General features: G+C 46.0%; 3 protein-coding genes across 3 annotated transcripts; 2 read left to right on the forward strand and 1 right to left on the reverse strand.

The window, feature by feature from the left end:
- Window positions 1–1,400: 1,400 nt before the first annotated feature.
- Window positions 1,401–9,677, reverse strand: LOC119389640 (ubiquitin-conjugating enzyme E2 J2). Its single transcript, XM_037656996.2, has 7 exons — window positions 9,463–9,677; window positions 8,851–8,981; window positions 7,680–7,720; window positions 5,310–5,503; window positions 3,803–3,850; window positions 3,591–3,671; window positions 1,401–2,662 (listed from the first exon to the last, which is right to left on the reverse strand). The coding sequence occupies exons 2-7, from the start codon at window positions 8,964–8,966 to the stop codon at window positions 2,459–2,461; spliced, it is 684 nt and encodes a 227-aa protein (XP_037512924.1). The 5' UTR covers window positions 8,967–8,981; window positions 9,463–9,677; the 3' UTR covers window positions 1,401–2,458.
- A 283-nt stretch (window positions 9,678–9,960) lies between these two features.
- On the forward strand, window positions 9,961–12,794 carry LOC119389641 (beta-1,3-galactosyltransferase 6-like). The gene has a single exon (XM_037656997.2). The coding sequence runs from the start codon at window positions 10,136–10,138 to the stop codon at window positions 11,219–11,221; it is 1,086 nt and encodes a 361-aa protein (XP_037512925.1). The 5' UTR covers window positions 9,961–10,135; the 3' UTR covers window positions 11,222–12,794.
- Window positions 12,795–13,804: 1,010 nt separating this feature from the next.
- Window positions 13,805–17,041, forward strand: LOC119389643 (beta-1,3-galactosyltransferase 6-like). Its single transcript, XM_037656998.2, has one exon. It carries the CDS (start codon window positions 14,218–14,220, stop codon window positions 15,298–15,300), a length of 1,083 nt encoding a protein of 360 aa, XP_037512926.1. The 5' UTR covers window positions 13,805–14,217; the 3' UTR covers window positions 15,301–17,041.
- The last annotated feature ends 178 nt before the right edge of the window (window positions 17,042–17,219 follow it).

The raw sequence follows: 17,219 nt of genomic DNA on the forward strand, positions 1-17,219 counted from the left end.
AATAAGCTAATATTGGCACTTCAAACAAGATGGAAGTAGAAGGGTGCATGTTTCAAGACATGGCAGATTTAAAGTTGCACGAGAACTACATGCTCTGAATAGCCACAGCACTTGGTTTCTTTTTTTTTTTTTATGCTGCCCCGTAAACTGTAATATTGTGACTGAGGCAATGTCGAGCTTCTTTCATTCAGTGATGCTTAAAGACTGTCTCGCAAGTTTTGACGCATGCCACAGCCTCATGAGCCATTGGCTTGGGAATGGCAGTCGTGTAAAAGCAAGCACAAACAAACAGGTTCATTCGATTCACCTGCACCACTCTGAACCTAATCGCATTGGGACACGGTAAGTTCAGTGTGCAGCTTGAATTCAGTGGTGTAGGCACAAAGCAATGCCAGAAACAAATGCTGAGGTGCTGACGAGGTGTGGGCCCTCTGTTGTGTCCACTTGGCGTGCTCTGTCTGCACAAGTTATAGAGGCCATTTGCAGCACGTGTAGTTGATCCCTAAAGTGTACAGGCCCCACCCCCCCATGTTGCGTACATGCAGCATTTGCGCGTAAGTGGGGTTCAAACAGCACCTACACCCACGTGCTGCACTGCTGCAGTTTTCTGTGTACTGAGGGGTTAAGACCAAGTGGCTTCTTAATAAATTGTTTGTTTTCCTGTAATAAACTTCTGTTGGCAGCAATTCAGCAGCTTTTGTTATCATCTCGTTTGTCCTTGTGCCATACATGTCATGGTGTGAGATACAGCATACTCTTTAGGTAAGGACACTAGAGAGACACGATCAACCAGATAAAGTGACAACGCCACAAGCCAGTCGGTCCGTTGATGGCAGTGGATACATATCGGCAGGATGAACTTCACGACAAAGAGGCATTGCTGTAGCAACCGGCGCTTCGGAAGAAGTCTGAATTTCCTAATGAGTGAACATGGCTATGGCACACTTGCAACTAAAGCTGGAAACACATGCCACGTTTCTTGCGAGCAAAAAACACGGCATGTGACAAACGGCGGCGTTGCCGCCGACCACTACAGTTTCTGTAGCAACAGTACATAAAACATTTTCTGTCTTGTTATGTTATCCCACCAACAGGTAACCACTGCCGTCACCGGACCAACGGGGCGCGTGTTGTTTTTACTTTATCTGGTCAAATGCACCTCGCAAGCAAGCAGAGATGTGTCCCCACATAAAGAATGTATATATGTTACACCATGGTCTGCGCCTACACGTGCTGTTGCAGCCTTCATCAGCCTGAGAAATCCATGCAGCACATCCAGACAAGTATTCAAGACGTAAATGAACAAAGAACGGGAGAAGGAAGAAAGGGCAAATGGGTCGATTGCTTGCAAGCACACTCCACTAGGAACGTGCTTGCTTACAAAGGACACTGGACAGATATTTCTTTCTGAAAAATTTTAATATCATACACTTTTTTTTTCTTTCTTTAACAAGGCGCAGGAATATGGCTTTTCAACGTCCAGGATCAGACTCCGATGCGAAACGTGAACCGTGTCTTGGCCAGGACATGTCAAGCTTCAATTTCACAGCAATTTGTTAACTGTACATAGTGTTTACCCCACAACAAAAACAGCGGGCACAGCAATGCGCACAATTCACACAATATGCACATAGACACCCGATACTTAATTGCTTTTTTTTTCTTTTTATACAGAAATTAATGAAAAAGGGACAAATGCTAACCATGCACACAAAAAGCTGTTGATATTGAGATAAAAGACATCCTCACCTAGCATCGCTTTAACTTTTTCACTCGACCCACTGAGAACATTGCCCCTATTATAGTAGTATGGAATTAAAATATCGCCCTGCAAGCTTTGCGGGAAAAAAAAAAGAAGTATGAAATATGGCCATTGTGACAAACGTTTCTTTCATGCATACACCATCAACACTGACGAAACAACGTTTTTTTAACAAGGTGCACATATTTTTTTATCATTTTCATTGGAGAATGGCTTTGCATGCTATTTCCATCCAAAAGTGCTAAATGAACCTCACAAAATCCCCCAAAAGTTGCTCCACTGCCACAGGTGAGTGCAGTCTCACCGGAACACTTTGGCAACCTTTAGCCGGACAAGGTTTCTTCAAGAACTGAAAACAGTACGAACATTTTGCCGTTTACTCGTCTGCCTTCTGAGCAATGGAAGAGGAAAGTGAAGGAGCTCGGGGAATAGTGTGCCATTCTCCTCGCCTCCTATTTCGAAAGAGTCAAGAGCCGAATCTCATCACTGCCTTGTTACCGCCAAACGGAAGTGACTCCCATAGAAATCAACGCGCGTGCAGCTATGTACATAATGCTAAAGTGGCTGGTGGCACAACACGACTTTTTTTTCCCACCCTCTCTCCCTCTTTTTTTTTTTTTTAAGCTTCTTTTGAGTCCCTTGTTGTCCGCACGCGCAACGCCCCCACCTCGGGTCTTGTGCGCGCGGCGGCCGCAGTCACTTGGCGCTGAACGTCAGCACATACTTCACGGTGTACGCGAATGCGGCGAAGCCGACGATGACGAAAATGTTGGCAAGGGTGCTTCCCAACAGGCCGTACCCTTGGTCGCCCAGGCTGCTGCCCGACAGGCTGCGCTCGGCCAGGTACGCGTTTTGCGCCTCCACTTCCGTTTTTCTCTTCTGTATCTGCTCCTTGATTTCCTGCGCAGACGTTCAAATTGGCAGTGTCACCCTCCAAATTTTAGTCCAAATCAAAAGACACGAGAAGGAAGTGTAAGTAATGCTGACGGGCGAGTTAGGTGAATGGTTCCCGGCTCACATTGCCAGCACAATCTAAACGAGACGCGAAGAAAAGGCGTAGGCCCCACAAACACTGGACCATGGCTGAAATTAACGCAAGGCTACGCAAGCAAGACCCATAAAATGTAGCATCGTTATGGTTCTCGTCAGCTCAAACTCCCACTAAATGTAATTCCTGATAAATGTAACATGTTTTCCTGGTATGAAAAGTGCAATGCAAATTGTTAACTGAAAGACAATTCGTCATAAGAGAAAAAAATAAACATGCAAGCAATGGTACACCTTGGAACATGTGGTTCCTAAGTTTCATCACATTCCAGACGCAACGCAGATCTTGCCCAGGACTGCCATCCATTAAACAAATAAGGCATTATTATTACACTCATGAAATTGCAAAATGATTTCATAAAGCCTTTTTATAAAAATTCTGAAATGCATCTTGTATACATCATACACATTAAAAATACGTCTTCTTATGACTAGAGAAAATATGAGGAGCGGCACTTGCGCATTAGTTGTTTCAACCTACAGACCCACCAAAAAGTGTTCTCACACGTGACATCTTTATGGCTTCAACCTGGGAGAATGTAAAAGTGCTTTCAAAAGCCGACTTGTAGACCGGTACCACATAATGGGTTTTCAATATTTCTATTACTTTCAACCGCACTGCAACCATGAGCATTCCATCACACAACTGGCCTCACAACGCCTCATTTCCTTCGTTAACATGTTTCGCTCAAGCTTAAAAGAGTGGAGAGCACAGGATGCCAGATGGCAATCGCAACAATATACAGATTCTGTACAAAAACCTCAGTGGGCTTCCACTTACCTCAACCAGGTCTGGAAACAACTCGCAAAACATTTCATCTTTCAAGTTGAACTCTAGGCTTTCCCTCGCAAGTTGCCTCTTCTGCAATAAGAAAAAGAAATATAGAAGGAACACTGCTGATTTCACGAGGTATCATTATGTCGGTGCGTTATTACACAACAAGCTTGCGCTCTTTGATAGCAAAAATAAGGAGAACAGGCTGGTCGACTCACTTCTCTGTCGGTCGTGTCAATACTTCCCAACGTCGGGTTTTTTTCCACCTGCGAGCATGGAGAAATGCAAGTAGCAGTTGATGGCACCGAAAGTTACATTCAGGCAAATTCCACTAGTTGACCTAATACTCATTCTTTTTTATTTGCTCCATTGAAGCACCTGCACTTGAAAGCCTGTTCGATATTCCTAATACACATTTTAATGTGTAGTGTGTGACAGCTTGCCGGAGGACTTAGGTTGACCCTTTCACTACCGTTGATGAGTATACTTGTCATGAGATATTGCAACAAAATGACCGATGACGACTATACTCGACACCAACAAAAATCGGCCCTACACGGAACCAATGAAGACTACACTCGTCATACTTGTGTTTCTTGACGCTAGATGGCCACACTTGTCCACGTTGGGCCGTTTGTGCCATTTTTCATTGTGTTGCCATGCGGCGAAGCCACCTTCGAGTTATAACTTAGAAGAACAGACTGTTGGGCGAGTTGGTAATGCATTCTGTAAAAACTGCGCGAAAAACGTGGGCAAAGGTAGAAACTGACGACACAAGCGCATACTAACAACTGAAGGTTAGTATGCGCTTCGAGTTATCTTTTTTTTATGCGATTAACGAAATAAAGGAACACTGAATTGAAAGAATGGTACCGTTTTATTCATAAAAAAAAAAGCTCTACAAATAGAGTGAAAAAAATTTTTCAGTAATTTTGGCACGTTTTTCTTCTTCCTTGCGGTAGCGAAAGGGTGAAAGGGGCCCTGCGACACAAATTAAGCATGTGGTTTTTATCACTCTTCTGGTACTGCGGAATGAACTGATATCCTAGGACAGGTGGTGATGCCGAAAAGAAGGTTATTATTTAAACAGAGAAATCACTTTGATTTCAAACTACAGCGACGCACAACAGCTGTTTTCGTGATTGGAAATGACAGTTCATCACATGGCAGTGACGGAAATGGCTGGGCATTTTGATTGGCTTGACATGACACATCACATGTAATATTCATATGATCCCAGCCAGGCCATGCTACTGCACGCTAAAAATTATAAGAACATTCTTTTATACTTCCTCAGTTCCTAAACAATTTCCACTTTTAAATATGAAATTCTGATAACAATTGCAAAATGACGCTAGGTGCGCTGCGCAACAGCCACTACGACATGAGACTTCTCGTATGTCTCTGTAAGTGGCGCGTAGTGATTAGAACCGATCACAGACGACAGCGGCAGAGTGAAATGCAAAAGGGGACGCTTTTTTCTCATCGTGTGCAGGTGTTCTGAAATTTGAAGACTAGTAAGTTCATTTCCGGTGCACAAATTTTGATCATTCTTTTTGCTTTCATCTCAGTATTCAATACTGCATGCACTCCAGTGCTAGAAAATGCAGATGAATAAACATTGCAGGGCTCCTTTAACTACTCCAGAATTACCAGTCGAATTTGCCATCCGATTATCAGCAGTGCTGTTTCATGAACATTATCAAGTGGGAGCCTGTCTTTTACCATGAAGCTTAGCAGGCCAGTCAGGATGGTGGCGACGGACCATGCGGGGTTCCAGCTGTCTGGATGGAAGTCCGAGATACTGAGGCAGAGGCGCGTGTTGCACTTGAACCGGCCGCTGGGGGTGATCATCAGGATGCTGGGTGGCTTAAAGGGGAACTCGGCCGGGAACATGAGCTTCCCGTGGTAGATGCCATCTGCGATGCAGTGAAAGCCGAAACTGCATTTCTAACGACATTCCCAAGGTATTAGAATAAAAGCTTGAGCGAGTTGGTAGTGGTACATACTCGTAAATGTGTGCGCTTCACAATGTTTGGATGATCGAAGAAAGGAGTAGATGGGACGGGTACAATGTGCAGGCACCCCGAAGCTTTATCTCAATTCATGTTTATTACGCTTTACACATGGATGCAAGGTAGCTAAACTAATCATGGCTCAATGCGATAGGTGGCTGGCTCCCTGTTGTTTTCTTCTTATGTGGAATGCTTCGATTATTTCTCATACCATCTGATGCCGAAGTTGCGCAAGGACCATGGTGTCCTTGAAAAAATGCGTACAACCACATTTGCTGCAGTGGGCATCGAGTGCACCTGTCCTGTCTACTCCCTTAGTCTGTCGTCCAAACATCATGAAGTGCACACATTTACAAGTATAAATCCCAAGGTACTGTTTACAGTCCCCATGCCACTTCATGAAGGGCCCCCGCGTACAAGACTGGAGCATGGTGAAAATGGCTTGTAGTCCGTGCACACTGCCAGCATTTTCAAATTTGTAACGGGCAGAAGGAAAGACGGATCCATGCAGCAATACTTGAGTACGGGATCAACAGTAGTCTAACGAGAGATGTCACTGGAGCCAGTGCTTTGACGACGAGACTTCTCTTCACCGTGGCAACAAATGCTTTTCTTGACGACGTTCACATTCTTTGCATTCCCTCACCTCCCAATAAGGGAGGAGAATACGCAAGTGCAAAATCATACCATGAGAGGTCTTAATGTGAAGTGCACAAAAACAGAGCAAAACAACAAGAGAATGGAGGAGGCTATATTTGGTCACAAACTAAGAAAAAATGTCAGCTTTGCCCACACAACCCCAGGGCGCATGCCCTCCAGCTATGAAAGGCGGTCGTGCTATCTGGTTTCCGCTTGAACCATAAGTACTTTTCCTTGGCTAATGTAAATACTAACGCATATTAAGAGTTAAAGGTTCATCATTACTGGCTAAAACATTACATTTGGCTGAGCAGCGATGTTGGAATCCCTGATAAAATTTACCAGGACGTTCAAGTTTCCTACCTAAAACCACTGACACAAACATGCGACTGTATGGGGAAGTCAACTATCTGAAACACTGGAGAAGTGTTCGACTGACGTGGCAAAAATGAGTAAGTACTATTGGATGGCGCATTCATGCAAGTTCTCTATGAGGGGAACAGCGATGGCTGTGGGCGGAGCTGACATTTTTTCTTGGGTTGCAACCGAGTATAGCAAGGCTGTGCTGCCATTTCATCAAAGACATTAGGAAAAACACATGTATGTGTGGCAAATTATGAGCAAAAATAGTAATTTCGTGGCAGGGTTCTCACTTGTCCTAAGTCCTGGCCAAAAGCGAGGTGTTTTTCTCAACAGGAGAATGCAGCGTGGACATAGGCCACATTCCAAGAACAAAACGCATAAATTGCCTATTTATAGTAAAATTACCCGGAGGTGCAGCAAACATGCTACACATCACTGATGTGCATGGGATGCAATGTTTCACAAAAGCCTGGTCTGCACATTTGGCAGGGCCTTTTGACAGAAGCAGGCTTTCCTGCCATTATCTATACGTCCAATAGAAGCGCTATGGTGATTTTGAAATTCTGGTTAACTCAAGAAAGCCTCAATATTCTGGTTTTCCAGCCATGTCATCAATGTGCATTGCAGTCCTCATGAATTTCCAGTGAGCCAAGCAAAGATTCTGTTTTGTAGGAGCTCCTTTTTTTAAAGCAACACTAAAAATAATGGACGCCAGAGAATGGACTGTAAACGAGAATCAGCTGAGAAAATGGACAGCAGAGAAACAACACTCCCTTCAGTACTTAAAGCAGCTTGCAGGGCTAGTTAGAACACTGAACTTTGATGCATTTCAAGCGCTTAGGCAAAATAGGAAGCATTCTTACTGTCCCTTTTTTTTTCCGTGTTTGCATGTTTTTTTTTTTTCCTATTTCACCTAAGTGCTGGAAATGCATCAAAATTTCCTTCAGTGTTCTATTACCTTGAGAAACAAGATGAATGTCCACCAAACCAAAGTAACTAAAGAACGAATAACACAGAGGAAAAAAAAAAAACAGACATCTATCTGTAATTGCGTGCAAAGACTGCAAAATGAGCTTACCTTCGTATGGCGTGTTCTCTGGCCCTCGTACGACATAATGCCTGCAACAGAAAATCAGCAGCTAAAAGCACCTGTGATCAATTTGCTGCCAAGATCTTGACAGCAACGCTATAGGGCCAGTTTAAGATAGGGCAGAAACCTCTGAAGGGTGATTGCCTCACAAATGATGGTTTCCCAGTAAACATGGCAAGATGTGCTGTTAAGTCCCCTTATTGATTAGCTCAATCGGTTGATGCTGGTTAGGTTAGCTCAATTGGCTAACGTGTGTGTGTGTGCAGCAACTGATTACACTGCCCCCGAGATTGGCCCAGATCAGAAACCACAGTAAGAACCAGTGCACGACTGTATACTGTGCTTCAGTATCAGGACCAGCTCACGCCAAGAATATTGCGAAGACACACACAGAGCAGTGGTATCATTATCGGCTCAGCTTTGATAACACCGTCTCAGGCACTGACTACCATCAGAAACCACGTTATACCGTGCATTGACATCAGGGTTGGCTCAGCGCAGCATAACTGATCTGACAAATCGTCAACTAGGTCTAGATATGCTGAATGAACTTTTTTCCCTCTTTTTTTGTGATTATTAGGCTACGCATCGGGTTAAAATCCGTTGGCGACCCATTAAAAATGGCACAGGCGTCAGCATCAGCTTTGATGAAACTGAATCTGTGATCGGCATGCATTAGGAACCACATTAAAAAAATGACCACGAGGACACAGCGATCACTCACATCAGTATCGGTTCAGCTTTTATAACATCGGATCTGGGATCGGCTCTGTTTAATCAAGGAGATAGCCGTCCGCTCAAAGTGCGGGCGAGAGTGCAAGAAGCGTTTTTTTTTTTAAATGAAGTGACAAAACACGAACGCATTGCGCGTTTCATCGCAAGCTGGTTGACATTGAGAATATACCAACGGCGTATTGCAACACAACTGCCTCCAAGCGCCACCAAACGAAGTTTTTGTTTAGTCATAACAACTCTCAGAAAAATTAAAAAAAAAAAAAACTAAAGTTACGGCAAACACGGAGGCGGTCTTCTTTCCACGAATTGTCGACATGCGAATCACGTCGATTGCTTCGAGAAGGCGCTTTCTCGACTGACTGCTTAAAATGCGCCCGATATACAACTGCCGCACACTGTACTGGCTTAGAATAAATTGACTTACCACTCGAGTATGTTTGATGGCAGGGGGTGAGCTATGATGTAGGGTACCGGATCCCTGACGAGCCGCAGATAATCTTGGCGAAGTCTTTGAGCAGCCGTGTTGTACTTCTTGTTCATCCCAGCTGTCGCGACCTGCGCAGGCCGAGCAACCGCCTTTTGAAACGAAACAGATGTGCGAACGCCGATTCATTCCCATCTCACAAGACAAGGCTGACCCACAAGGGTGATAATCGGCGCACGAAGCATCCGAACAGAAAACACTGGTGCGCTCAAGACGGGCGAAAATTAGCGGCCAGTGGGTGCAAAAACTCGGGCGATTAGATTTCCCGATCACTCCGCGCGCCGCAACTAGTTAAATGGCACGAATTCCTTGGCATGTCCTTATTGTTATTACAAAAACGCAACCTCGGGAAGGTGGAGACGCGAACAGCGCAGGCACAAGAGACGCGACTCCGACAAACGTGTTCACGCTTAATTAATGACGTCAAAAGACGTTTCCCTTTTAAACTTCCGCTCCGGTACACCCGGAACGCGCAGTGTCGCAACAAAATATCGCAGTATAATCCGTGCGAAGGCTAAACGGGGCCAGTGAGAAATGCGTGCACTGCCATACCGAGCAATTTGTACGAAGCAGCTGAAGCTTAGGCGAAAGCGGGTGTCACTGAACACTGCGTCCCACGCTGGCACGCTGCGTAGGTCTACACATCGAAGATGTTTTCGCGACGCCGTAGATCTGAGAACAAACGATTTACACGTCATGAAGTTTGACAAATGCACAGCAGCAGAAACGCAGCACACTGTACGCCATGTTCTGTAGCCAGTTGTCGAAAAGGCGGTTTTGCAAGGACGCCCGAGGCCCGAGCAGTGGGAGAATGAAAATGCTAATATCACACACGCATATTTCACAACCAGTTCTAGTTTAATAAATATCTCTCTAATACGTTTATTTACGTTTTGAGATATAATCATTTATTATCTTAATTGCGTTCTTTACGGATAATTCCTTTTCTGGTGTTTTGGTGGCTTCCGCATCAAGATGGCCGCTGCCGGTAGGAGCATCATAGGAGCATAGTAGGAGCGCGCTGCCAGCTGCGTTCAAATTGTGGTGATCGATTTCGAAGTACTGTGGTAATGTCTGTGGTCACCGACACCTGTACTCGTGTCACTACTGCGTGAATAAAGTGATTCTCGTGTAAACATACGAACACAAGGCGAGACTCAATTGCATTCGTAAAAAAAGCAAGTGGAGTCTGTGACCTGCTGAAGAAGTTTCCAGCGCTGCAATCATGAGGTATTTCCGAACGAAAGCCGATCGCGACCCCACCAAACCACGCGCACACCAGTGCTTCAATCTGGTTAGACCCTTTTGGTTTCTACTCGGCATCGCCTGCGGTATCCTAGCGTGGCGGTACCTCCGCCAGCGCTCGGGCCCGACGGAGAGCTCCGACCCCCACGACATCGCCGTCTTCAGAGACGACGTTTACGAAGGGGCTTTCCTCTTCGTCGCGGTGCTGTCGTATCAGCAGAACGAAGCCCTACGCGACGCCGCTCGACGAACGTGGCTGAAGCGAAAGGTCAAGTACGACCGTCATCGCTTTCCCCTAGTTTACCGCTTCTTCGTCGGCTCTCTCGGCGTCTCGAAAGAGCAACGAATCGCCCTGGAGCGGGAGGCGCTCGTTCATCGCGACTTGGTCCTTCTCGAAGGCGTGCCCGATTCCTTCGACAACCGGACGTTCAAGGTGCTGCAGGCGTTCCTCTGGGTGCACTCGAACTACAAGTGCAAGTTCTTGCTCAAGGTGAACGACAACTCGTTCGCGATGTTGGACCCAATCGTCTCGGAGCTGGGTGAAGCGCGGTTTAACCCGCGAAATAATTTGCTTCTCTGGGGATTCTTCGCGGGTTACGCGCCGGTGTCGCGAAGCGGTCCGTGGGCCGAGCCGGTGTGGTTTCTTAGCGACCGCTACCTGCCTTACCCGTGCGGAGGCGGCTACGTTCTCACCTGGATGGCGCTCGTCTACATCAGCCACATCTGGAAGCTCCTGGACCTGTACGCCAACGACGACGTCGCCGTGGGCGTCTGGTTGGCGCCTTTGACGCTAAACAGGAGGCACGACCGTCGCTTCGACACCGAGCGCGAGTCGCGGGGCTGCTTAAATTCTTACCTGGTGACGCACCAACAGACGGCTGCCATGATGGAGGAGAAGTACAAGAACCTGATGGAACACGGCGTGATGTGCAGAGAAGAGGTGCAACTCAGGATGTCATACGAGTACGACCAGCATGCTCGACTGTCGCAGTGCTGCGTTCGCAATGTCAGCGACATACGAATGCCGAAAGGGAGAGAGAAGGAAAAGGAACAGCAGGGAGGTTGAGCAGGTTAACTGGTTTGCTCCCCTACACAGATGTCAAGGCTCAGCACCTGGAGGGAGGTCTTCAGAGATCGAGCCCTTATTTGGCATGCCGCCTTCTTCGACAGGAAGAGGGCACAGCTGATCAGTTGTCTTTGCCTTAGGACTACATGGCTCACTCTGAAAAGTTCTACTTTCACAACAGCTTCTGTCGTATGTGACTGCCTAGGCAACCAGTAGCAGCCATGCAACTTCAAGAAAATAGCGACCACTGTAGAGAGAAGGCAAAGCTGACAGTGTCGAGAGTCCATCCCTACAATGTTCACTAAGTCTCTCTGCATCAACAATACAGCCAACAACTTCAGCCTTTGAAGGACATTTCTTGCGTCTCAAAAATGCAGTTACTGAAAGGCTTAGCTGCATTTATAACATCTGTGATATGAAGTATGTTTTGGGTAGCATTGCGGTGGCAGTCTGTGGCCACCTGCGCATGTGTATTCAGAGATATAATTTGCCTTTACAGCAATACGTGTTCATATTGCCAGCAGGACGCTCTAGAGACTGTACAAAGGTGGCATCGACCGCACGTCACAAGATGGCAGCTGACTTTTGGGCCCAGTTTGCTATGGCACAATTAATTTGTACTAATGTTCTTTTAGTCACTTTAGGTGTTTCTTGCTCTAATGTGTCGGTCGTAGTCTTGCACATGAGTGAGTGACCAGATTTCTACATAGTTGCTGTACATTTTCACACAACAGTTAGGTCAGTAGAGCCGGTGAAGTTCTGTGTAGGAACGTTTCTCTTTCCCAATGAATTTTTGAGCAAACGTCTGCTGGAAACACAGTGCAAATGGTCAATGATGACTTAGAGCATTGAACAAGTGCAGGCTGAGCGTTTGTTCAGGAAAAAATGCTAATGTGCAAAACAAAGGAACTATGAACAAAGGAAAAAAGCCCAATGTGTGATGAACAAAGAGCACCAAGAACTGTCAATGGAAGTCTAAATTTCTGCAAAAGATATAAGTTGAAATGGAATTTTCCCAGAATTACAGGGAGGGGTTAAATGTTGAATCCCCCCCCGCTTTTTTTTCTGAAAGGAAGAAAAAATATTGAATATATTATCCCACTCATGCGTGTCAGTGTGTTCAAATATTAGGTGTTTGCTGTATGTATCTTATTTACCCATAGTAACACTTAATCATAGTAACTGTTTAGAATGTTCGCAGAGTTGTCTACTACATGTCAAGGCAATCTACTTAAATGTGCAATAGTGGTGGTGTGCAAAACCTTGCTTTTGGTGTCAGAAGCTATATCGTATATAGTACAGAACAATCAAGTGAACAAATATTGATGTGCCCGCTGTGTTCAAAAGTGTACTGTATCGTTCATATATTTGTGTTGTATTATACGCAATGGGGTTATTAGAAATTGACGTACAAGAAAAAATGACGCTAAACTGTGTGAAGAAGAGTTTGAGTACTTGATGTATATTTATCTATCGTGATAAAAGATTTTCTGGACTTGCATTGTAGGAAAAGATAGTGCCGGTTTATTCTATATGTGAAAGTAAACGTAACCATTAAAATGCTTTTTGAGAAGTGCCATCGTACATTTGTTACACATATACATTATTACGCTGAATGTGGGTGCATCAAGGTGTTTGTGCAACTTCGTGGTTATCTTAGACATGGCGAAATGGGCAGTCGTGTGTGTCATTTACAGTCATATGCATGTGATGCTGCAAAGACATGGGATGCCCTGTCTTGTGCCCCAGTGTTTGCTGTTCATGGAACATTCGATGTCTGATATCCTGCTCACGAAAAATTAAGTGGACACCACTGACTTGGAGATAGCGAGCTTTTGGGTGGTGTCAGATGTGTCGGTGTGAGAGGACGAGGGCGTTAATTTCTACTCACAGCGTATATGCGGCTGAGGCATCTAGTACGCTGTAATTTCGAGGAGGAAGGTGGTTTTTGTCAGCTCCCAAGCCCCAGTTAAAGCTGAAAGTTGGGCTAGTTGGTTGTGATTTGAATACATTTCACCAGCGAGAACAAGACGGGGAGAGATGAAGAAAGGTGCACACAAGGCTAGCAACATGTCTGTACAGCTCATTGGCGTTGGGGAAAGGGGGGGGGGGGTGAGTGACCCCCCACCCCACCCCGACATTTTTCAATTTTGCATGTGTACATGTACACGCAAAGGTACAAACGCACGCACGAACATACATAAAGTATGGTTGAACCTTCCTCCCACCCCCCGAAAAAAAAATATGTAGTGTTCATAGTCGATACAGCATTTTTACCACTGCCTGTTTCAGTGGTTCCCTAACAGATTGGAAATAACTCAAACTTTTGTAAGTCATTTCTCTCTTGCTGGGACGGCAAGCACGATCGAGGCTTTGAAATCCGCAAAGCTTTCTTTTTTGCGAGAGCGGTCTCTGTACTACGTGGAGCTACGACAATGCTAACATTTAATCAAAATAAACTACAATATAAGGCGGCCTTAAATTTTCACTGATAAAACCTGCTGGCACATGTCACCCATAAGCCAGTTTCAAAGAAAACGCCACATCAGGTCACTACACTTACGAGAAAAGCCATGCCAAAACCGATACAAAGCCATTACCAGCCATACATTTCCTGTCTGCTCTCAGCCAGCTGCGCTACATATGGTAGCTAGAATGGGTAGTTTAAATGCCATTCAAAGCTTCTCGCTAAAAAGGTATCCAACTATAAGACAGTAGCATACAGACCTCATCGATTCACCATCTTCCCGCATGCCGCGAGAGCGACAGTTCGTACCTTCCGGATGAAGATGCGGCGCGTCACAAGAGCGCGGACGGACGGAGAGTTGAGTGCGAATGAAGTGAAGTGGCCCACTGTTTTAAACAATCGTACAGCGAGCCTAAACCGTGCGAACTAAAGAAAACAACGTGACAGTGCGCGGCGGTGGCTAAGCAGTGTTTATGCGTGCAAACTGTATACAAGCAAGGCTCGTGCCTACCGTACCGAGCACCGAGAAATGAAAGCCTCACATCAGCTACTACGTTTTGAAAGTCTCGTCATGAGCACGCTTCGTGTACGTGCCTTGCCCGGTCGTTTAGGTCAGAGAGAACGCGCCTTCTTGGTGGGAGTGATTTGGTTCGTGCTGGGCTTCGTGTTCGCGCTGTGGTGCTGCTACGACATGGCAGCGCGCTCCGCGAAGCGTTGGGACAGCAAAGAGGGCGAAGCGTTTCTCTTCGTGGCGATACTGTCGTCCCACAAGACGGAACATCTTCGCCACGCCGCGCGCAGGACGTGGTTGAAGCTGGCTCCTGCCTCCGAACGGCGGATCGCCTACAAATTTTTCGTGGCTGCGAAGGGCGTGCCGCCGAAGTGGGTAGAGAAGCTTCACCGAGAACAGCGTCAATATAACGACGTGGAAATCATCTACGAAGCCGCGGACACGTACGAAAAGTTAACCTCGAAGTTGCTCTACAGCCTGCAGTGGGTCGTAAAACACTACTACTTCGACTTCTTACTGAAGCTAGACGACGACTCGTTCGCTAGAGTAGACGCCATCGCCGACGAGCTGGCACAGTGGAAGCATGACAATCCGGGCCGAGAGCTCTACTGGGGCTACTTCGCCGGAAACGCGCCCGTCTTCACGTCCGGAAAGTGGGCAGAGCGCACGTGGTACCTCAGAGACGGCTATTACCTTCCTTACGCGCGCGGCGGGGGATACGTTCTATCCCTGGGTGCCGCGAGACACATCGGAACCATGGGCGTCATCATCTTCGAACAGTACTCCAGCGAAGACGTCTCGGTGGGCGTGTGGACAGCACCGCTGAGGCTGGAACGCAAGCACGACCGTCGCTTCGACACGGAGTACCGCTCGCGCGGCTGCTTCAACTCGTACCTCGTCACTCACAAGCAGACGGCATCAATGATGTACGAGATGCACCGAAACCTCGAGCAAGACCGCAAACCATGCCAGAGGGAAATGAGGTGGAGACTCTCGTACGAGTACAATTGGAGCGTACCGCCTTTGCAGTGCTGCGTACGCAACATGACGGATGCGACTTTGAGGCGTCCTCGGACGTTCCACTTGCGGCACAGTCTGTGATGCCAGTCGTTCTGAGCTTGCCCCGTTTCTGCCTTGCAGTTCGGAATTATAGGCACTTTCACAGTATTCGCTCATAGCATCCACGTGAACACGTAGAAAGTTAACGTAGTGGATGCCGATCTCACAAGCCGAGGTCATTTTGATCTCCTAAACTTGCGTCACGATGTGCGAGCGAACCTGTGAACACAAGCATCAAAAGTTCCAAGGTGTTCACAAGACCTGCGTAGTCAATGGCTGCTTGTTGAAGGTGGAGCCTTGTAATACTAGTCTGTTGATTCCTATGGATGTCAATGACATCCGCAATGAAGGTTTCTTAGCACCATCTAATATAAAGTGAAGCCAGCACACACAGTATAGGCTATTTTGGACACAAAATGCACAGCCGTTACCGGTAACGGTAAATGTTTGCAGCAATTGATGTATGGGAATTCAGCGCATAGAACATTCATTCACCATTTAGTTGCTTCAAGTGCAGACATCCTGACCACACTATTTTGCACAACTAAATATTCGGTAGGTGCAACCAGCTTATGGCAAGCACAACCATCACTATGTAAGCAAGAAAGAATGCTGCCTGCTGAAAACCAGTTTACCAAATGCCTATTGCTCATCGTGTGCACTTGTCATTTTTATTTATTTCTTGCCCCATACCTCCAACACTCTACAAGCATTTCACTGCCTCTTATTTTCTGGACAAGTTTACCAGTGTAACCCCCCAGCTGCACTCCTTTATTATGGTGTGGCTGGCTTTATTGGTGACCTTTTGCAAATGTAATTTTGTAGCCACAAGCGAACAAGTAGATGAGACAAGAACAAGCTTTTAAAAATTAGCAGGCAAAGTACTTTGCAAGCGTTCCTAAAAAATGTACGATGTACACAGGTCCTGCGGAAGTCGGATTTTAGTGAACAAATCTACAAGAAGCTTCACTAAAAGAAGTGGGTGTAAACAGTACTGTGTGCGTATTTTATTTCAAGGGACATTGAAGGAGAAACTTGTATGGACCTCGTTTGGATGGCCATTCCTGAGGGCAGCTGATGCCTTAAAAGCAGTTGGGCTCGCTTATGTGTGACAAAAAGTGAAAAGCTGCTTGCAATGCATCTTCTTGCCATCCATGTGAACTGTACTTTGTGTAGTGATAGTTGCATGAGTGGCTGTTCTTCATACAGGCGAGTAAATGCATTACCCACTGCGAAACTACAACAAAACCCTGTCTCCTTTCTGATGCCACGGTCTTGTCTCAAGGGTGTGTTGTTTGAGACTGAAATCTGCTGGCCAGTCTCAGAGGTCAAAGGACTAGTTGCAGCCATCTGCTGCCAGTAGTAGTAGTATGCTTTTCCTTGCAAGCGAATGAGCTCAGCCGCTTCAGCTGCTTCAATATATTGGGACAGCATTTGTCAGACGCTGCCATGTGATTGAAGGCGGAATATGACTTCCAAGGTGCAATGTTAGGTTTCAGCTAACACCGTTAAAAATGTGAACACAAGCCTGAGGGATGGACAAACTGTGGAAACAAAATGTTGAGTACCAAACGGTCGTCATGGTAGATTAACTTAATGGCATTGTCAGCACGCACAGAATGCAACGACTTTGCTTGCTTGTAAAACTTGTTTCTATGTCGGTGATTCGTAGGTACCGTGACTTGTGTTTTACTTTGAATAAGAAAGCATTTGATAAATGCAGTATTGTTACATTGTGATTTTTGTTCGGTTGTTCGCAATAAATTTTGCTTTTGCTGCTGTGTCAGAGCCTTTGAAAACACGCTTGTTTTTGCAAATGTTTTTTTTTTCCTTCGAGGTGGGCCAATCAGCCCGACTAACCTTGTTATGACTTTAACACTGATCGAACAAATAGTTTATGGATGGCCATAAACTACTCCACTGCCCTTGCATATGCTTCTGCAATGTTTAGTAACTTGTGC

This window comes from Rhipicephalus sanguineus, chromosome 4 (assembly GCF_013339695.2).
Source record: "Rhipicephalus sanguineus isolate Rsan-2018 chromosome 4, BIME_Rsan_1.4, whole genome shotgun sequence".
NCBI lineage: Eukaryota > Metazoa > Arthropoda > Arachnida > Ixodida > Ixodidae > Rhipicephalus > Rhipicephalus sanguineus.